Consider the following 22,390-nt stretch of genomic DNA (forward strand, 5'->3'; position numbering starts at 1 on the left):
GAAGAAAGAAAAATTAAATAAATGTTACATGAGCATCTACCACGTAGTAGTCATTAATTTGAATCCTGTAAAGTGCTACTTTTTTTACACCCTACACTAACCATCACTGAGTGGGAGTAGTGATGAATAATTGAAATGCTTCCAGTTCAGACTGCCCTAAGATTTATTAAAATCACCTCACAGTTAATCACTGGATTTATCATTCTTTATTCAGTTAATTCGACATGTCATCAGACACCCCAGCGGCTCGGCAGTGTTAAGGCACATATAGCTTATAGAGGAGCAGAGTGGGTGAAGCTGCAGGCTCTGCAAGCATTTTACCCAGTAAAAATCTGCATTTAAAACCTTTTCTTTAAATGATAACCTCAGTTTAATCAATACTGAAACAAAGGATTACTTGATAACATGACAGCATTTATATAACTATGTAATGACCATTGGTTAGAAGTATTGCTACTTTGTTACTATCAAATCACTTTTTTTCAATACCTTTGGTTTGGTAAATTGGTTAAATACCTACAAACTGCATTGCCCCTGGTGAATGTTTTAGTTGGCTCGCAGAACAAGATGTGTGTTCAGGTTGGTAAATTAGATTAGAAGGAACTTTAACAGGAAAGCTAATGTGGTTGTTGTTCAAAAGTCTGGGGCTCTTGTGTCGTGTAGACACTGACATTACTCCTTTATAAAAATATATTTTAAAATAAAGGCCATTTGATTGGATGTGCGGAAACAAGTTCTTAATCTACGTACATGGGAAACTAAGTATTCTGACAAATTAATGCAAATGTGGCATTAGATTTAACACCTTCACTGGTACACAGTTTATGTTAATGTGTTTAATCAAGTTACCAAACTGCATGGTTCACACTGCATATTCAGTCAAGGGCAATGGGTGTTAATGAGGACTAATCAGCTCATTTTTGCCCCGGGACTAATTTCACAGTTAATTCAACCATGCACACAATAGTTGCTTAATTCATGATTCAGAATATTTAAGTGAAATTAACTCCTGCTTTCAAGTGGAAAATAGAACCGTGTCCCATTTTTTTCCTCACCTGTGTCACGTTGCAATGATGTAACTAGCCAATCACCGCCAAAAAACAAACTGAAACTGAACTGTAGATACCTAGTAAGGGTCCTAGAAAGAAAAATTTAATTTGGACCCATTAAACAATATAAAAATGGACAGTGTTCAATTGGTATATATGATTATCAATGACATATGGTATAACCTTGTCATGTATTCAGAGCACAGCTCAGCTGAACATGAAAACATGTAAAATATGGGTTTGCCTGTGGTTGTATAATCACAGGCAAGCATACAATTCAACATATATCGAGAATTCTTTTTCCAGTAATAAATACATATTTAATTGGGTATAAATGGATATCTGCAATCAACAATTGCTTTTCAACTCTGACCAAGCCTATTTTTTTCTACGTATAGAGGACCGGTTTAAATCTGTTTATTGTTGTTTAGTGTTTATCTATTACAGAAAATTGTCACAAGTTTACCTACATTTAGTACCAAATTGTATTGTTCTTTCCAGAAAACTTCCTAGGACATTATTAAGATATTACAAGACCCGTATAAGATGTTACTAAAATGACTTATTTCCAGAAACTCTGGATGCCTGAACTTTGCAATTTGTTCTTCAAAAATCACATATTCTGGTTCAAGTTCAGCAACAAACAAACAACAGATTTAATGGCCTGTTTAAAAAATAAAGATACAAAGTGAAACTTGTGTCCACTAGGAGTTGGACTGAAAAACTATTCCCAAATTTGAATCTAGAAAACACATTTTGGCACAAGACAGTTTAGAATGCATACTAGTGATGGCTCTGTTGTTTGCTTGCCAAGTCTTTATAAAAGGCACAGTGTGTGTGTATGTATGTGTGTTGACACAAACTTTTGGCTCAACAGATTAGAAGACAAGCTATGGCTTAGCAAACAGAAATGTGGCATTGTCATGGACAGCACCCTGCTTGTTGACAGCACTTTGGGGAACTTCCTGTTCATACTTGATGTGAAGTTGGAGGGGTCAGCTCTAACCCATCAGGAAGCTGCACCAGAGACAAGGGGAATTTTAGCCAACAGAAAACAAGGTATTACCTCAGCCAATGGCAAAAGGTAAAACAAGATTAACAGTTATGATGTGTCTCTCTCTGTCTTTACCTGTATGGGTATCCATGGTACTTTGCTCTGAAAATGGACAGCAGCCAGCTAAAGAACAGCATCACCAGACCAATACCTGCTACACACATAACTGACACCACACACACACACACACACACACACACACACACACACACTAACTACTCGAAGCACAGGGTTCGTACACCTTTTCCGAGGTCAAATTCAAGCACTTTTCTAGCACTTTCAAGGTCCATTTTAAAGCTTTTTCCAGGACCTTACACCACCGTAAATTACATACCAATACATAGTCAAAATTATTATTTAGTGTTTTTATCACATTAAAAGAGATAATGCTATAAACAGCCAAAATGTGATTTTCAGGCTGTAAAACTGAAGTGATTTCAAGGGCTGAAAATATAATAGGATAGTGCTACAACCAGGCAGAGCAACGAAGAAGGTAGTGGAGCTAGTTGATAGATTAAACTTTTGCTGTATCCGGTCGGCAAAACTCCGAACACATCTTCCTTTTTTAAGAATTTCAGTGCCGTTCTTTGCTCAAAGAAAAGCTTAACTCCAAGTCTTCCAGAAGACCGCTGTTCCCAGCAGCAGCAGCAGCCATAAGCCCGCCTACCGACTCTATACACGATGTGATTGGCCTGACCAGAGTTTGGTTTTTCCAGCTCGCAAGCCAACGGAGAGTCGCCTAGACCCCCCCTGGCTGCAAATTAAATTTGCTGCTGCTAGGGTGCGTCTAGATTTCTAGGCTAACAACAACCTGTAATTCCATTTTAACCTAAAAGACTGACAGTGCACAGGCACCTCGTTGGATCTTGCGACTTGCGGACCAACCTGGGCAGCCCTTCAGCCATTCGGGCATGGCCCTAGCGACTTGCGGGGCCTTTCTTGTATGGCATGTATATAGTGTATATGTGTACATAGTTAGTTGATCACACATGGTGATGGGCTTAGGTGATGTCATCTCATTGGGTGTCTTAAAGAGCTACCCCATTAATATGTATCGTACAGTTGCAGGATCCAAGTCATGTCAAATACCCGCATTGCTTTTTCCTCCAGAAATGCATAACATTCAGCCTAACAGAGATTCATCGTTTATCCAAAAAGCAATTTTGAATCTTCAAAAGTGTCAGGAGGGGATTTAGCTTCACTACACCCTGAAAACAATGCATCAACATTCACAAGAGCACTCATGATTCTGAAATGTAAGATTATTGTGTTTACCATAAAAATAACCTAAAATTATGCCTGAAAGTAATCAAAATTTGCCTAAATAAATCAAAATGTCACATATTGTAGAAATTGGCCATAGAGTGCAAAATATGTCAAAATGGACGATTAAGCTAATAACGCAAATTATGCAAATTGCTCAACATATGCAAATTAGCATCCAGCAGTTTATGTATACTGGTGACCCATACTTCACATTTCTGCAATAAAACTTTGGTGTACTCAACATTTCCGGGTTCACCTAGTTGGCTACTAGACTATTAACTTAAAGGGCCGTGTTCATTTCATGGAATTCTTTCCGTGGGCCCATCACGGAATTTTCGGCGATCCGTGTTCATTTCACAGAATTCTTCCGTGGGCCCATCACAAAATTTTTGGGATTCCGTGAAACTGCCACAGATTTTAAGTTAAAGCGTAACTCTCGCGAAAATGCAACTTAGGGTCTTTTTGTGAATGTACCCGAGTCAAACTTTCGTTTAAAAGCATATTTAGGACGGAATCACCACTTTTAAGATTTACCATATTTTTGTTTTTCGGTCAAATGGCCTTTTGAATGGGAGTGCTAGGGGCATTTTTGTGCTAGCCTCAAAATAGCTATTTTTAAAACACCAAGAAGGCTCGACACAACATGAAACTTTGCTCGAAGTATCACCAGGGGCTCTATACCTTAACAAAAGCATTGACAACATTGTTTGTGTACACAGAGTTTACTAAAAAGAAAGGTTTTGAGCAACTCACTGTAGCTGTTGTTCTTCCGGTCGCCGTCTATCGAGCCAGTCAAAAATAGTTGAGGGAGGAGAGTAAAGATGGAAAGCTCCAAAAGCTTAGTTCCATATAAATGCACGGATAATTCGTTGTTTTGACGTAAGTGAAACACAATATTGACCTTGTAGTTGAAAAAGGAGCCTCATATAACAATGACATTTCCTCCTATGGAGTCCGTTCACTCGCATTCGAAGATCGCCTATTTTTGACTGGGAAAATGGCGGATAGCGTAAACAACAACTGCTAACGTGAGTTGCTCAAAACCTTTTTTAGTAAACTCTGTGTACACAAACAATGTTGTCAATGCTTTCGTTAAGGTGTAGAGCCCCTGGCAATACTTCGAGCAAAGTTTCATGTTGTGTCGAACCTTCTTAGTGTTTTAAAAATAGCTATTTTGAGGCTAGCATAAAAGTGCCCCTAGCACTCCCATTCAAAAGGCCATTTGACCAAAAAACGAAAACACGGTAAATCTTAAATGTGGCGATTCCGTCCTAAATATGCTTTGAAACAAAAGTTTGACTCGGATACATTCACAAAAAGACCCTAGGTTGCATTTTCGCGAGAGTTACGCTTTAAGGGGCCGTGTTCATTTCACGGAATTCTGTGAGATCAGGTTGTAAATTATTTAAGACAAAACGAAATACTTTGGCAAATTTAAGATGTTTCAAGGCCTAAAATTTAGATTTTGAAATTTTAGACTTTTTAAGACCCCGTGAAAGCCCTGAACGCTGCACACTCCACACTGAAAAAAAAAAAAAAAAAGAACTCATCTGCGACGGTCGCGCAGACGCACGGCCGCGTGGAACGCCGTCCCACCATTAACCCTGATGTATGCAGAGGTTTCAGTGCCCGTACATCACTGCTTGCAGCTTTAATTTGTTTGTCTGGCCCCCTACATTGGAGATTAACATGGAGGAAAAAGGGCAACGCATTTCACCAAATTCCTATAAATCGACACCTTCCCTTTATAGGGTTCTAGACTGCGACTATTTTTTTAGTTACTTTTTTTGAACTACTCGTGGATGTGTAACCTGCAAATTTGATGACATTTTTTATTTCATGTTTAAAAGAGAGAAGAGAGCGAGTCTGCCAGAGTTGGCCAATGTGGGTGAGAGGGGGAAGGTCCGTGAGTGATTAATCAACTGCATAACGCTGTGATCTACACTTGTGTGTCTCGCTTTCGTGGAGTCATCATAAACAAAAGGACAGGGTTTTATTTCAACACCACAACTGCGAGATATCACTTAATTGGCCATGCATTCACCGATTTATTTCCATTTTTACATCAATGCTAATGTCAGCTCTGACATTTGCTACACGCTGTGGTACCACTCCCTCACTTGTGGAAGAGAGGTAGAGATGTAACAGCAGAGAGCGGAGACCGTTTCTATGAAAAAAAAATACATATAGGCTGCTAAATATATAACCATTTAGCTCGTAAAAACAAATAGTGCTTGTGTGAGTGTTGTGAGCTCCTCTCTCTGGCTCCTTCATCACCTCATCTTTCCCACACTGGGCGTTAGATAGTTAGAGACTCCCCTTTTCATGGAAGCTTAATCACCTTAGATATGATTGCTATTTCAGTGTTAAAAGATAGAGAGGAGGCGAAGGCCTGTATGATGCAGAGGCAATAATACAGTAGGCTACATTGACAGTAATAATACTTTTACATTTCTGAATGTGCATTTGTTAAGCACCACTCAATTAAAATGTGACTGAACTAAAATAAGTCAGCAGATTGTAGTATTTATTACCAAAACATTTACCAGACCGTTAAACTGGGTAAAATGTAAAAAAATTGCATTGCAGGTCAATTTAAGGTGTGCGCCGTTACATTTTCTGCCTGTGCCCCTACAATTTTTTAGTTAGGGGCTAAAGTACTACTAGTAAAGTTAGGTTAAAGTACAGTTAGTCTTGAGCCCTGCTTTACATGTGTGCTCTTCCATTGCTCCGCTACTCTTTCCACAGTAGCTTGTGCACTGCGGTGCTGACCTACTATTGCACTCGCAGTAAGCATTTGTACAACGTGAGAGTGCACAGAAAAAAGCCAAGGAAAATGAATAACCAGTGTGTGTGTGTGTGCACATACTTTTCCTCTTTCCAATGTCCATGTCAGAGGTAGCGGCCTCACACAGCAGCACCATTCCCATGGTAATAGCAGCATCTGACAGTAAGGTCAAGGTTTAGACAACAACTGCATGTAATGCATGGCGTTACTCTACTCAAACCACTACAATTCAACAGCTACAACACTTAGGGAGGAATACAATGGAATACATGGAACAATGTTATGTAATTTGAAAAAAAAACGTATCTCGTTAAAAGTTACAGATACATTTTATGAAAATGGGGAGAAGATTATTTATTATTTTTGTATTGAAAGCAGAAAGGGCAACAGTACAGTGCAAGTTATGCCCATATTTGCTTTTGAGGTAATCCAAAAGTAACGGAAAGTTATCAAGTTACATTACTTTAAAATTCTAATACTTGGATTACGTCACTGGCTATATTTTTTAACAGGTAATTAGTCATGTTCATAGTAACCCTCCCAACCCTGGCTACAACCCACCAGGTGCCACTTTAGAGTAATAGTTTAGATATTTTGAAGTGGGGTTGTAGGAGATATTTATCCATAGTCAGTGTGTTACCTACAGTAGATTGCGGTCGGCACGCTCCCAGTTTGAAGAAGCAGATGGGAGTCCAGGCATGGATATAAGAAGCCGCCTAGGCCAAAATTGAATTATTTACTTTCATATACATATTATTATATTATGTATTATATTACTAAGCACTTGCACATCCATGCATACTCTCATGCATATACAGTACATTCTTACATACACAGAACTTAAGCTATGTACTGCCATGGACAGGGGCTCCAGCAAAACTTATTTTAGCCAACAAAAAAAAAGTTGATGTTCTACGGTTGAGAAAATGTAGTGCCAAAAAAGGGCTTACGACAAGAGTGGGCAATCCTAGTCTATATCCATGACGTTCCACTTCCGGGATTGCTCCAGATGTCCGTTATTTTCCGCTTTCTTTGTGTTGGAATTTTAAACTCCAGTCGATTTATGAGGACTATGGTTCACTGCTCCTCAGATCTCTGTGCAGGGTAAATTGAGACAGCTAGCTAGATTATCTGTCCAATCTGAGTTTTCTGTTGCACGACTTAAACAACTTTTGAACGTACACGTTCCACCAAGACAAGTTCCTTCCCAAGGCTATTTTGCAGCGGCACCGTGGCTTTGTCCAGTGCTTAGTGCTGCCCATGACGATTGCGATTGGTTTAAAGAAATGCCAATAAACCAGAGCACGTTTTTCCCCCATTCCGGAATGCTGTGTGGACAGCCAGACCCTCCTCCGCAGCGCTGTGGAGGAAGGTCTGGCAAAGCAAGACCCGGCCAGTACTTAACTCCAGCGCCAGGTGCTAAGGACGCTAACGGTAGTTTAATGAACTGTCGTGAAAGAGACCATATCAGACCCCAGGCACTTGAGTCAGAACAGCGGCTGTAAGTTACCGGTGTTCGTGCCGAAAATCTCCCTGCCGAAATTCTTAAAGTGATAAAACTTAAATGGGTAAACTTGTCTGTGAACAGATGCATTCTAAACGGCGATGGTGTTTAACAATGAAAACTACAACTCACATAATTCCATGCAACTTCACAACGTCATTAAAAGTGGCAGAAAATTACGTATTGTACGTTTAAGTCTCTGAAACTTTTGAAATACTTCTGCCAGGGTGAATATTTTGTAGGTACTCCGTTTTCAGTGTTGTCATGTAGACAGGGGAATTGAGGTTTTGGCTCGTCACACCAGAGTGGGCACCATTATCTCCTTTGTTAAGGCGTCACAAATGAGGCTAAAATTTGTGCAATGGTGCTTGCGGCGTCATACCGAGCAGGTTTTCTATATATATGTTTATCTGCTCCATGCAGGCAAGCTACCGCAGCGTTTACATTACATACACTGCCACATGTAGTTACAAGCTAAAGTCAGAAAAACCTGTAATCTTGGTTGCAGATCTTGTTTTCTCCCCAATTTTGGATCAAATTCCTGCTGGAACATGTCCCATTGTGTAGTTTTTGATTTAGAAGCCTTTATTCAGGTTTTTTCCTGCATAGAGAAAGTTTTGGCGCCCCCCAAAGAAGTTTTTAGCCAGCGCCAAAGGAAAATCATACATAAAAATGTATCAGAAATTTCCTGGGGGAGGACACCCAGACCTCCTGCTTCATATGTGTCATATGACCATTCTGTGCCAGGAAAAACCCTGTTATTGGTGATTTTTCAGAATATAAACTCTATAAATTCCGCTATATAGTTATTTACAGAGTACGGAGACAGCAACAGCAGAGCACAGATGCAGAGACTCCGGAGATCCAGAAACGCTAACCAATCCGAGCAGACTCGACTTTTTCGGGAGGGGGGGGTCAAAGAGACAGGCACTCCAACAGAGCGTCTAAGACAGAGGGTTAAAGGCGCAGCAGCCATGAGCAGTATGAGAAAAATAAAAGGGGCGCTGTCGAGCACCGCATGGAGTAGACGCTTTTTCGAGTGGCTCCACTACCCTCGCTCAAATTACATTTAAAATCTACACTTGCACGGAAAATATTGAACCATGAGCAGCTCTGCTAGAAATGCTGCAAAGGGGAAATCCGCCATCCAAAAACCAGCCCCAAAGAAAGCTAAAGGTAAAGCTGCCTCTACTATGGAAGAAGGTGTCAGTGTTAGCAACTCCGAGCTAACTAGCATTACCGAGCTAACTTCCAACCCCTCCGCCAGCATTAGCTCCGAGGACTACCCGAGCCCACAACCTACACTGACCGTTATCTTGGCGGCCATCCAAAAGCTCGAAGAGGACTTGAACTCTAGATTCAACGCACTGGACTCGAAACTAGAACAAGTACAAACTTCCCTGACTGACCATGCAGCTCGCATTGCTGGCCTGGAAGGTTGCGCCACTGACCACGAGTCCCGCATTACAGTCCTGGAGAAACGATGCGAGGAACTGACAGAGATCAACAAGGCCACGAAGCACAAGCTAATTGACCTAGAAAGCAGATCGAGGCGTGGGTTTCCTGTTGTATTTTTTTTATTTATTGTTGTTTAGTCTGTTTGTGTTTACCTAGGTCACTCCTGCTCTTCCCATTCTGCACCGTCGCCAGTGTAACAGTTCATATATTAAAACAGCTTTGCTTAACTATCCTTAATTATGGCCACTAAAAGTCCTCATCTTTCGCCACAATGTGGCACCCTATCATTAATCAGCTGGAATGTCAGAGGTTTAAGGTCCACTCTGAAAAGAGGCAAGGTCTTCTCTCATTTAAGATCTTTATCTGGGGATATTATTTTTATGCAAGAAACGCACATAAAGCATGGGGAACAATGGAGGTTAAAATGTAGTTGGATATCACAGATATTTCAGTCCACCTTTTCATCCAAGGCCAGAGGTGTAGCCATATTAATTCGTCGAAACATCCCATTTGAACATGTCTCAACCATCTCTGACCCAAATGGACGTTATCTCATTGTAACAGGCCATATATTATCACGACATGTAACTTTCTTAAACTTGTATGCACCAAACTTCGACGATCCTGGTTTTTTTAGGAGAGTTTTTAATCTCATCCCAGACCTATTCACTTAATCGCAGGTGGGAGATTACAACGCCATTTTGGACTGCTTCACTGATAGACTCTCCACCCGTCCTGTTTCCCCCTCTAGATCCTCCGTCGCATTAAATAATCTAATTGGAAATATGAATCTCGTTGATATCTGGAGACTACAACACCCAACTGACAGAGATTATTCTTTTTTTTCACCTGTACATAAATCATACACGAATTGACTATTTCCTCACAGACGCTAGACTGACTGCGGACATAACCTTTACTAAATACCACAATATAATAATTTCTGATCACAGTCCTGTCGAATTAAAAATCACGTTTGGCAGTGCAAAGCCCACATTCACTTGGCGATTCAATCCACTACTTTTAAATGACGCACAATTTCTCCAAAACACATCCAGCTTAATCACAGATTATCTTTCTCACAACGACACCTCTGAAGTGACGGACTCAACTATATGGGAAGCCTTCAAGGCTGTTACGCGCGGAAATATTGAGTATTAAGAAGCTAACTGAAATTACCACACAACTTTCAAAGCTTGAACAGGATTATAGAATCACTCCTTCGCCAACCAAACTAAATGATATTATGAAACTGAAATTTAAATATAATTCTATCCTTTCCAATCAGGTAAGCCTGATGCTTTTAAAGATAAAACAAAAACATTTTGAGATCGCTGACAAACCAGATAAACTACTGGCTCGCCAGCTCAAAGGCCTACAGGCTAGGAGGATGATTCACAAAATAAAAACCAAAGCGGGAACCGTTTCCACGTGCCCAAAAGAAATAAATGAAAACTTCCGTAAGTTTTATGAAGACCTTTACACCTCCAAAACCTCAGCTGACACCGCTCAAATATCCGACTTCCTTCAAGCCCTTCACCTACCTAAAATAAGCTCTTCTGCACAGAAAGAGCTAAATGCAAATATAACACTAGAGGAAGTCAAAGAAGCAATACAGTCCTTCCCCAATGGGAAAACCCCTGGCCCAGACGGATTTAGCATTGAGTTTTATAAAGCATACTCAGACAAAGTTGCTCCAATTATGTTAAGGATGTTTAATCACTCTATTGTAACTCGTCATCTACCTGAATCTTTATATTCTGCTAATATCTCCCTGATACTGAAAAAAGATAAAGATGAGACTGATCCCGCCTCATATCGCCCCATCGCCTTACTAGGCTTAAGGTGTTCACTAAAATACTCGCAAACAGACTCAATAAACATATCGCAAACATAATCCACCATGACCAAACAGGATTTATTCCAGGAAGATTTTCTTTTATTAATGTCAGACGGCTCATGAATATTATGTACTCCAGATACGACAAAGATTCTAAAATTGCTATTTTAGCGCTGGACGCCCAGAAAGCCTTTGACCAGATAGAATGGCGATACGTCCTAACAGTAATAAAGGAGTTTGGTCTAGGTGATGGCTTTGCTTCCTGGGTCGAAATGTTATATGCTGCTCCAACGGCCTCTGTCATCACTAACTATAATAGGTCCCCCATTTTCCCACTACAACGTTCCTGTCGTCAAGGCTGCCCTCTGAGCCCATTATTGTTTGCGATTGCGATGGAACCCCTTGCCATCAGTATAAGAAATCATCTCTCTATCACCCCATTAATCTTAGGCAGAGTAGACCACCGCATCTCACTATATGCGGATGATGTGGTTTTGTTCCTGTCCCACCCCGAAAATTCCCTACCCCCGCTGCTAGAACTTATTAAAACATTTGGTGGATTTTCAGGTTACACCATAAACTGGGAGAAAAGTGAACTCATGCCTCTTGTTGGAGACATGGATCCTGATTTTCTTAACAACTTGCCCTTCCATATCACTGAAGACAAGATTAAATATCTAGGAGTCGTCATTCCCAAAAATCCTACTCTTCTTTATAAATTAAATTATTTGAACTTGCTAGAAAAACTTAAGAGCAACATTGAGACCTGGAGACTACTACCTTTGTCAATGATAGGTCGCGTTAACGCAATTAAAATGGTTGCACTCCCCAGGTTCCTTTACCTCTTCCAAAACCTGCCTATATTTTTACCTAAAGCATTCTTCAAGCAATTAGATTCAATTATCTTACCATTTGTTTGGGGATTTAAAGCTCACCGTATTTCTAAAAAGCATATAACTAAGCCCAAATCTGCCGGGGGCCTCAGCTTACCTGTTTTAAGACACTACTACTGGGCTGCAAATGCTAGAGCACTAATGTACTGGCAAGACGCATACCCAGGTAACATTACTGCCTCTACTCCACCATGGCTTGCCATTGAGCAGGATATTTCTAAGAGCTCTCTTCCTGCTCTTCTCTTCAGCCAAACCTCTCTCAACCATATCAGGTAATAACTTCATGGTAAAAAGTTCTTTAAGAATCTGGTATCAAATAAGGAAATCATTTAATTCACCTGAAACCTCCACTGCCACGCCTGTTTTCTATAATCACGCCTTCCCCCCTTCGCTCACTGATGCTGCTTTTAAGATCTGAAAAATAGAGGGTTATTCAGCTAAAGGAGAAGTTCACTCTCCCACCTACACACTTTTTTCGCTACCTCCAGATTAGAAATTACATCCGGACGAATTTACCACATTTTGAATTAATGCCAGCCCCTATTGAACTTTATACTTTAATGAATCAGCCCCGACTCCAAAAAATGTGTCTCAATTTGTTGACCTGTTTACAGCATTTAACCCAACTCTCACACAGAATTTGAAGGAAGCATGGGAAAGGGACCTGGGTGTGATAATTACTGATGAAAACTGGTTTTCTTATCTTAAAGACATCCACAAATGCTCTATAAATTCTAGACACCAGCTAATCCAATTCAAAGTGCTCCATAGACTTCACTACTCCTGTACTAAACTACATTCTTTCTATCCTTCTGTCTCCCCATACTGTTCGAAATGTAAGTCTGCAGAGGGCACCCTGGGTCACCTCTTTTGGTCCTGCCCTAAGCTGAACAGATATTGGTCAGATATCTCTACCTGCCTCTCCATTGTTTATGACTGTGACATTGTACTAGACATAGATATACCTGCCTCTCCATTGTTTATGACTGTGACATTGTACTAGACATAGATATATCTATGGTACTAGACCCATGTGCAGCGGTTTTCGGCAGGACCAGTCATCTAAAAATGTTGCACCACCTACATCGCAAGACTGTTCAATATGGCATGATTATTGCCAAACAGAACATTTTGACATTGTGGAAAAGCGAGGACGTCCCCTCTTTTAAGACCTGGCTAGCAGAGATGTCCAACTTGCTACATATGGAGAAAGTACGATACAATGTCTCCCTCAACTCGGTAACCTTTGACGAAATTTGGCAACCATTTTTATCTTATCTATCAAGAATGTCTAAATTCTAAAATGCCTGATTTTCACTTGGTGACTGTGTCAACTGGTTTTACTGTTTCTCAGAAGAGCATCATTTCTTTCTCTTACTTTATTTCTTTCATTTGATCCTGTGTTTGTACATGTATAATGTATACTTACTTTGTTACAATATTTTCTTTTTCATTTAGCTACCTAATTGTTAGTTTATTGTTATTGTCTGTTTTTTGCTTGTCTATGGGCGGGTTGCTTTGTTATGTTCTACTCTGCTTTTTCTTGTTTGTTAAACAGAAAAGCTATAAATAAAATATATATATATAAAAAAACAAAAAACAAAATAAAAATATGAAACTGAATACAGTATAATATATTAGATCTCTTAAAATAGTGCTTGCGTGGATGGGATTTGTTTTGAGAACGAAGGAGGGAAAAACCCTGTTTATAAAAACTCGCCTAAGAATTAGTTTTGCATGGGCTTTGTTTCCATCTGTGCAATTTGACAAGAGTTAATAGAGAAAAATATATGTATTGTTGGTCTAATCCCAAGTATCTAGTGTGTGCTTACTGTAAAAGTGAGTATGCATACACAAAGGATACTGAAGAGTAGGACGATGTGTGTCTCAGCCACAAACTGGGCCTGACTGCTGCCATGGATGTAACTCTAAAAAATACACAAAAAGTTAAATAGTATTGTGAATGAGGATATATGGTAAAAAGTGTGTTTCTGTCTTACAACTTGTCCAGTGCTGGGGTTCTTGTGTGCATAAGGTGGTCCTCTAATGTGGTTCCACATCTGGCCTGAAGTCATGATCAGGACAAAGCACTGAAACACAGAAAAACACACAGCAACAAAAGAAAAGCATTATAAATACCAGGATATATTTCTTAGAAACTGGGGTGAGAGACATTACTATTTTCTCTGCACTTTGAGATTTTTCATAATTTTTTCCCAATATAGCAGTTTCACAAAAGATTATCAGAGATATTAATATCACTACTTTCACGTTCATTGTATTTCTTCTTGTCTCTCAACACTGTTCTCAGTTTATTCGAAGGTGCACATCCCTCTACAATACAAAACAAAAAACAGTGGAGAATCTCAATCTGTCTATGACGTTCTTTTCACATTCAATTAGGAATCCAATCGGAAAAGTGAACCAAATAAAAATAATAATAACTACTCATGTGCAAGACACAAATAATAACATAATCAGCAACTTCCTGAGGCCTGTACTACGAATCAAGATCAACATGCCCTGGATTTCTTTCAGTTACCCGGCTTCACTAACCCAAACAACCGCGGTCCCGCATAAGCTGTGTCACGACGGTGGTTAACAACTAGTTCAATCAACCCAGGGTTTCCCAATCCAGCGCACGTTCACATAAAAGAGGCGGTGTTTGCACACCATGACCAATCGCAAACATCTACCAGAGCCGCATATTGTATATAAGAAGAGCAAATTATAATTCTACATAAATATGAAGAACACAGACACGGTTTTGCAGGCAAAACGCAATACAATCGCTGCTTCCTAAAACAGGAGGAAAGCTGGCAAAAAAATAGCCGACGCTGTAAATGCGTAAATCACAACGCTTATCAATCTTCCCCATCAGTCAGGCACTAGATCTGACCATAATTACACTTGTGCTTTCCATAAACTGCCATTGCTTTAGCCTATTATTTCAGTTGCAACCCTGGCAGTGGAAGCGATGTGAGAGCAAATAAAATATATAAAAACATAATTCAAACCGATGTGCGCATTGGCAACACACGGCTCAAGATGCCGATATCCTATATGTAATTCCCTCCCATTAAAATCTATATATTTCATAAAAACATACCCATCAGCGAATGTTAACGGGGTTGTCGGTCTCTAAATGTTTTAACTTTTATGAGCACATCCCTCTCTCCGCGCACTGAGCTCCGCCTGATCTTCTAAGAACGGTGACGCCATTATCAATCAAGTATTGATTGGTCAGTAGGCGGTGCTTTTACACCAGTTGATCTCTAATCTCCAACGTAACCTGCTCCTGAGCAGGTTAGGTGTTCAGCATAAGTTACCACGGCGATTTAACCCGGTAAATAACCTGTCATGATCCACCGTCATGGTACAGATACCCTGGGTTGAACCTGAAGTTACCTCGTTAATGCCAAATCTTGCTTCGTAGTACAGGCCTCTGGTCACACAAATCGGACACAATGAATATCAAATTCTGTCTGTGGCCCATTTTTTCATTTCCTATTTGTGACTTGAGCATAAAAAGTATGAAAAACAAGCTAGTTATTAGCTTTTTTTGTGTTGGATTCATAAATAAATATTGACACTTTTTTTTTCATTTTTCAACTATGGATATCCAATTGAATATGAAAAGAATGAAGCTTTACGTAAATTGATGGCAAATTACAAATTTGAGAAGCTCCACAGTCTGACGCGACAGCCAGCGGGTGCTTGCTGGGGAAGCTGGCTTGCCGTCTGGCCTGTCCACCTTCCAAGACCCCACTGTGAGCTGGAGATTGGGGGGGCAAGGTGGAGGGTGGGGGTGTGGCCTTGACCAACTGCCACTTTGCTCGTTTGAAAGCCATGATGTCTCTCTCTCATGGGTGGGCCAAATTCTCTGGGCGGGCAAAGCAGAGAAAGGGGGGGTAACCTTGCTCCTTATGACCTCAAAAGAAGCAAGATTCCAGATCGGCCCATCTGAGCTTTCATTTTCTCAAAGGCAGAACAGTATACCCAGGGCTCGGTTTACACCTAACGCCATTTCTAGCCACTGGGGGACCATAGGCAGGATAGGGGAACTCATATTAATGTTTAAAAACCTCAAAGTGAAATTTTCATGCCATGGGACCTTTAAGAAGCAACATGCATCAGTTAACCCGGATTTTTTCACCGGATGGTCTGTGCTGCATTCCGGCTGTGCTGTGGTTTCTTCCGTCCTCCGCCACGCACCATACCACACCAGGAGTGTCTCCCGGAGCTTCTTGCCTGCCCGACTCACAGATTTATTGTCTCTACAAGTAGGCTACTTTAAAGAACAATCACGTGTTAGTGCTAGTATCTACCTTCCACTCCAAGCACTCCTGTAATTAAACGCCATGCCTTCTCTTTTCTGGCGGTGTTCTTATAAGGATCTGTGATGTCTATTATGTTTTTCCATCCAGAGGAAAACTGTCGTCGTCCATGGTGTTGCGGTAGAGAAGACGTATACGATATTTGGGGTGTGTCTTTTGGTTAATTGACTGGATGCTGTCGTGTGAAAATAGACCTTCACTAAAATTCACCAAAATTTGCACATGCATCAGGACTGGTGAAAAATTTGATATTTTAAGGGTTTTGTTAATAGGCGTGTAAAAATGGTTCGCTAGTGCCCCCTAATTTAAAGCCCTTAACTTTAAATTTGACATATATAAATGAAAATTGGTACGCATATGTATCGTGTTCAGACTAGAGTGATGATCGGGCCGCATTTTTCTGTCCGAGCCCGGCCCGCATCCGACAGAGCAGTAAACGAACCCGACCCGAGCCCAACAGGCATCAATATATTTATGACCGAGCTTGGCCCAAGCCCGACACAGGTAAAATCTCATTTTTTTTCTCATACTAATGACACATGTACGTTTGTTTGTGTGGAAGGCCCGCTTTTATTAAGCAACTTTAGGAAGGCATTCGGAAATGTCAACAGATGAGCACATCAGCGCACACGGGGCAACAAGCGCACATTAACAAGCTGTTTAATTTAAAATGTTTTAACCTTTCCCGATTGCTTTGTTTCCGACCGTGATCAGAAAAGCAGGGGAGACTCGTTACCTCCAGGGCCGATGTTATAAAATGAATAATGTCGGCGTTAAGATCTCGTTTCTGGTGAACAAATAAATGAACTTGGCTTTCAGTCTGGGGTTTATTTCGGACACACACGGACACACACACATCTCTTAAAAAGGAGCCGCAGCACCATTTTACAACAAATGCTTTATTGCGCTGATGTGATATATATATATATGTGTGTGTGTGTGTGTGTGTGTGTGTGTGTGTGTGTGTGTGTGTGTGTGTGTTGGCAATCGTTACCAGTGCAGAGAAGGCCCAGACATTCTTGTTAAAGAGAAACTCCAAATTGTGTCTTCGCAGATATGCCAGTCCTCCAATTACAGCCAGGAGGAAGCCCAGCAGGAGTGGCCCTGCATAGTTTGGAGGACGAATGACACGGATCTGAAAAACAGACAAACATGACTCCTATCACATCTCACTCACATCAGAGGCTCCCATCATCTTAGTTAGCAACCTTGACTCTGTACTTAAAGTGCCCATATTATGAAAAAAATCACTTTCTGGGATTTGGGGTGTTATGTTGTGTCTCTGGTGCTTCCACACTCATACAAACTTTGAAAAAAATCCATCCATGCTGTTTAGAGTGAGATACGGTTTCTGAATGTGTCCTGCCTTCAGTCTCTGGGTGAGCTGTTCAAAATCGGCACGGCTTGTGACGTCACAAGCCGAAACGAGCAGGCTAACCGCAACGCTAGCATGTTAACGCTAGCATGCTACCTCGTTCTCAATAGCAAAGCACTGCTACAACACACACAAGTTCACCATAATCTACAAAAGAACTACTTACATGTGCGCCCTCATTTTGAAGTCTCCCAGCTAATCCTGCCTTGTAACTGACCAAAGTTGTAGAAACAGCCTTTCTTTTACCGTCTATGGAGCTAGCTAGCTGACATGATCTACATCTGAGCTACTGGGCATGTGCAGTGCAATCAAAGATAGTACAGAAGAAGAAGAAGAAGAAAAGAGGTCTCACTCTGTAGCTAAAACAGAGACCAGGTGAAAAGAGTATCTGCAGCAGTTAGAGAGAGCACTGCAGTACAACACAAATATGGTGTTTTTTGAAAATTAAACCATGTAAACCTATTCTGGTACAACCTTAAAATACAATTATGAACCTGAAAATGAGCATAATATGGCTGCTTTAAGGTTTATTACAACACAATGATACATCACATAAGTTATGTTTTGCAATTACCTGTACATCAGTTCTATCTGCCACCCATCTAGCCAGCTGCTCAGCTGCAAAGCCTCTAACCTGCAGCTCATAGGTATCAGACCTGCGAGGTTTCCCTTTGGATGGGAAGTGGAGAAATGTCGGAGCAGAATTCATACTAAGCTGCAACGCAAACACACAAATACAGTCAAAACATTCAATATGTGTAGCAGTGAGGTTCAATATTAAGAAGAATTACTTTATTAATCACCTGGGGAAAATGTATTTATTTCACTCATTTTACACACAGTGAACCCACAGACATGTAGTTGTAGAGAGATTAAAGTGAGAAAAATAAATAATCATCCAATGCCTTGACGTTGGTTAGCATCATAGAAAAAAAAAAAGCCTAACTCTAAGCACTTGTATTGTAGCACTGTACATTTTTAGTTGTTAGTTTAAGAGAGATGCACATTCAATTATTGATGACATCTCGCTTGTTTCTGTGGAGTTTGTATGCACTTATTGTAGGTCACTTTCGACAATAATATCCAGGGCCATTTCTGGAAATTTGGCTATACCAGACACCCACTGGTTGAAGGGTCTGTCAATGAGTATGTTTCATGCATGCATGTCCTTGTCATGAGACTTATCCTGGTTATAATTATATTCAGGATATAATATGGAACATAAAAACCATGGTATTCATATTCCTTATCCAGGTTATTGATGGTCTGTGAAGGAGTGTCTCAACTCTTCAACATCTCAGACAGTCATTAGGGGCCGAGAGTATTATTATTCTGCTTCATCTTCCTAATAAATCCATGTTCCCATGCATGAAAACTCACAAAACATGGCACACAGGTCCAGTCCTATGCCAAACTTAATCAGTGTGATTTGTGTGGTAATTGTCCTGTTGGTGGCGCTACAATAGCCATCTAAAATTCTTAACCTAAAAAATTAATAACAGATCTATTGACACCAGATTTTGGGAACTTTATCTCCAGACTGTTCTCCACAAATTTAATATTCAGATTTTGATATGAAAAAATGAGCCCACAGTGCAAGTAAAACATTTTACTGCATACAGTAGTGTTAACAAATTCTGCAATTTCTTTTTTTTTTTTTAATCGTGTCCTCATCTACGCCATTGCAGTCAATGCAAAATAGAGCCTTGATCTTTGTGAAAATACATTACAGGCATCTCTATGTTGTCTTGGCCAAGTACACAAATTCTTAGAATTTTCTAGTGAGAAATTATTTTTTAATAGTAATTCTGCATTTTCATGCAATCCTGCCCCTTGTCTACTAGATGTTGTGAGGCCACTTGTGTCATCACCCAAATAATAGCTCCCTGAGATCAGCACCTGCCTACTGCATCAAGGGTTCTAAGTTTGAGCCCCTGGTTTTGCAAGATGATCACACCTATATGTAGTCAGGCATTGTGCTGTGGACAACTGCATATTTTAAATGTTTCTCTGCATTAACACACCTGATTCAGATTAACAATCAGGCCAGTTCCAGTTTAGCCTACCAAGCCTGCAGATAATTATTGGAAAACCCTTCAAAAGTCATGGAAAATGAGAAGTGTGCAAGTATTCCTTTTGCCCCCAGATGTTCGGCGGCAGCCTTCTCTCCTTGAACCAACACATCAAGAGAGAATTCCCGAACGAGTTGGTGCAGGTTATGCTATATATATGTATAATAATTAAATAAAGCGCCGTGGAGACCTGGCATTGTATGGTCGATGTTGTAGAATAAAGCATCAGTGTAGAATCTCCGATCATTTGTCATTGGACTGTATGAGCTAACCTGCTAGCTCTCTTCACCTACACTATTCACATTACAACACAAGTAATGTTTCCATCATTATTTTATATTGCAAATTTCTGAACGTTTGTGATTGGGAAAATGTCAGTAGCAATGAACACTATCTATGATTTGTAGTAAATAGGCCAAAACATACCAGATCTCTGGTATGGGTCTTTCAAGTACCGAGGAAAAGCAAATACACAATTTTAAAGCAAAACTGCTATTTCATGTCTCAAACCATGCGCCATTGAGGACTGAGGGTTTTCTTAAAGATATTTTTTTGGGGCATGTTTAGGCCTTTATTTGTACTGGACAGCTTAGACTTGAAAGGGGAGAGAGAGAGGGAATGACATGCAGCAAAGTGCCGCAGGTCGGAGTCGAACCCACGGCCGCTACGTCGAGGAGTAAACCTCTATATATGGGCGTCCGCTCTACCAGGTGAGCTACCCAGGCGTCCGACTGAAGGTTTTCAGTTAAACCTAACACTACAGAAGCTCAATTTACTATCTCCTCTTTTATTGCTGAGAGTCTGCTGATCAGTAAAATCAGCTGATCCAATGTCTGGTAAGATGACCAGTCCTCAATGACACGCTTTTTTTTTGTTGTTAATGAATGGATGTTTTCTAATGGACTATTAGAAAGCAAAAGGTGTAACTCCAGTCTTGGGGAACAAGAAGTTGTCTTACCATCTGAAAGACATCTGATCCTTCATCAAAATCGACAGATGCAAAGAAGACTTTGTTAGTAAAGGCAGAGGAATAACGCCAAGAGTTAGCCAGCACCTGGAACTCCTCATCAGCTTGTCTGAAATGAAAGATTGCATTTAAATTCATAGATAAGAATTAAGAATTAAGAATAATTATAAGAATTATTGCTTCTCTTCTTACCTGCAGACCCCACACTGTCTCTGTGGCTGCAGTGCCGTAAACATGATGACCACCGAGTAGTTTCTGGGAGGAGCCTTGACAAAGCGACGAAACTTATCTCCATTCATCCTGATAACTGAACGCTTGGAGGCCCACTCCATCATCTGAGTCAACTTCTCTGACAGCAGAGTCTACACAGGACACAGACACAAAAACAGCTGCTCGTGTAGACCCAAAAACAAAAAAGAAAAGCTAGGAGCCGTCCTGATACTACGGACTTCCAACCCGTTCTCACTCCCAACTCGTAAAATACGGACGCTTGGTCAGTGGCTCTCAGCGTGTGTATGAAACGCACCGGGCAGAGCAGCAGCTCCACGGAGCCTGAAGATGACGTATTATTAAGAGCGACAATGGTAGAGAATAGTATGAAAGCCCAAAATTCCACGTAGGGAGGTTGGTTGGGGTGGTGGATGGGTCAAGCATCTAAAGGAGAAAGCATCAATAACAACGTCAAAGGCACCTGCCCAAGCGTCTGTATTTTATGTGATGGGAGTGAGAATGTTTTGATGTCCTACAGTGTTTTGAATAAGGCTGCACATTACATCCAAAACAGAAAAAATACAAAGATATGAGATAAAGGAATGTTATGTAAAATACATTCAAAATCTGAATGCACAAATAAAAACATAAAATCACAACAAACAAATCCATTCATACACATAAGAACAATATAACAATGTACGGATCACGATTTTAAATCACAGATCAGATAAATGTTTGGATTAGCACAAAAAAGGGGGACTTTTTTTTTTTTTTAAATGGTTTCCATTTATTACATAAAACGGTAACATTTTATAATAATGGTACATGAATCATGCATGACTTCATGTATGAAAAACGATGAATTCATTCATGTACACTGCTCAAAAAAATAAAGGGAACACTTAAACAACACAATGTAACTCCAAGTCAATCACACTTCTGTGAAATCAAACTGTCCACTTAGGAAGCAACACTGATTGACAATCAATTTCACATGCTGTTGTGCAAACGGAATAGACAACAGGTGGAAATTATAGGCAATTAGCAAGACACCCCCAATAAAGGAGTGGTTCTGCAGGTGGTGACCACAGACCACTTCTCAGTTCCTGGCTGATGTTTTGGTCACTTTTGAATGCTGGCGGTGCTTTCACTCTAGTGGTAGCATGAGACGGAGTCTACAACCCACACAAGTGGCTCAGGTAGTGCAGCTCATCTAGGATGGCACATCAATGCGAGCTGTGGCAAGAAGGTTTGCTGTGTCTGTCAGCGTAGTGTCCAGAGCATGGAGGCGCTACCAGGAGACAGGCCAGTACATCAGGAGACGTGGAGGAGGCCGTAGGAGGGCAACAACCCAGCAGCAGGACCGCTACCTCCACCTTTGTGCAAGGAGGAGCAGGAGGAGCACTGCCAGAGCCCTGTAAAATGACCCCCAGCCGGCCACAAATGTGCATGTGTCTGCTCAAGCGGTCAGAAACAGACTCCATGAGGGTGGTATGAGGGCCCGACGTCCACAGGTGGGGGTTGTGCTTACAGCCTAACACCGTGCAGGACGTTTGGCATTTGCCAGAGAACAC

General features: G+C 40.7%; 1 protein-coding gene and 1 long non-coding RNA gene across 2 annotated transcripts in view; both read right to left on the reverse strand.

Annotated features, from left to right (window-relative positions):
* LOC118495801 overlaps window positions 1-22,390 on the reverse strand; it is a 542,497-nt gene that overhangs the window by 387,468 nt on the left and 132,639 nt on the right. The window lies entirely within an intron of this gene.
* The window catches only part of LOC116060297 (magnesium transporter protein 1), a 28,511-nt gene that overhangs the window by 611 nt on the left and 5,510 nt on the right, over window positions 1-22,390 (reverse strand). Inside the window, exons 2-10 of the mRNA XM_031313800.2 lie at window positions 20,796-20,965; window positions 20,595-20,712; window positions 18,139-18,279; window positions 17,184-17,324; window positions 13,853-13,942; window positions 13,717-13,780; window positions 6,239-6,313; window positions 2,179-2,269; window positions 1-2,066 (exon numbers count right to left, since the gene is read on the reverse strand). The exon at window positions 1-2,066 is cut by the window's left edge and continues 611 nt beyond it. Coding sequence (XP_031169660.1) covers window positions 2,051-2,066; window positions 2,179-2,269; window positions 6,239-6,313; window positions 13,717-13,780; window positions 13,853-13,942; window positions 17,184-17,324; window positions 18,139-18,279; window positions 20,595-20,712; window positions 20,796-20,965 — 906 coding nt within the window. The 3' untranslated portion in view covers window positions 1-2,050. The remainder of the gene's footprint in view (window positions 2,067-2,178; window positions 2,270-6,238; window positions 6,314-13,716; window positions 13,781-13,852; window positions 13,943-17,183; window positions 17,325-18,138; window positions 18,280-20,594; window positions 20,713-20,795; window positions 20,966-22,390) is intronic.

The sequence above is a fragment of the Sander lucioperca genome, chromosome 1 (genome assembly GCF_008315115.2).
Source record: "Sander lucioperca isolate FBNREF2018 chromosome 1, SLUC_FBN_1.2, whole genome shotgun sequence".
Classification (NCBI taxonomy): Eukaryota; Metazoa; Chordata; class Actinopteri; order Perciformes; family Percidae; genus Sander; species Sander lucioperca.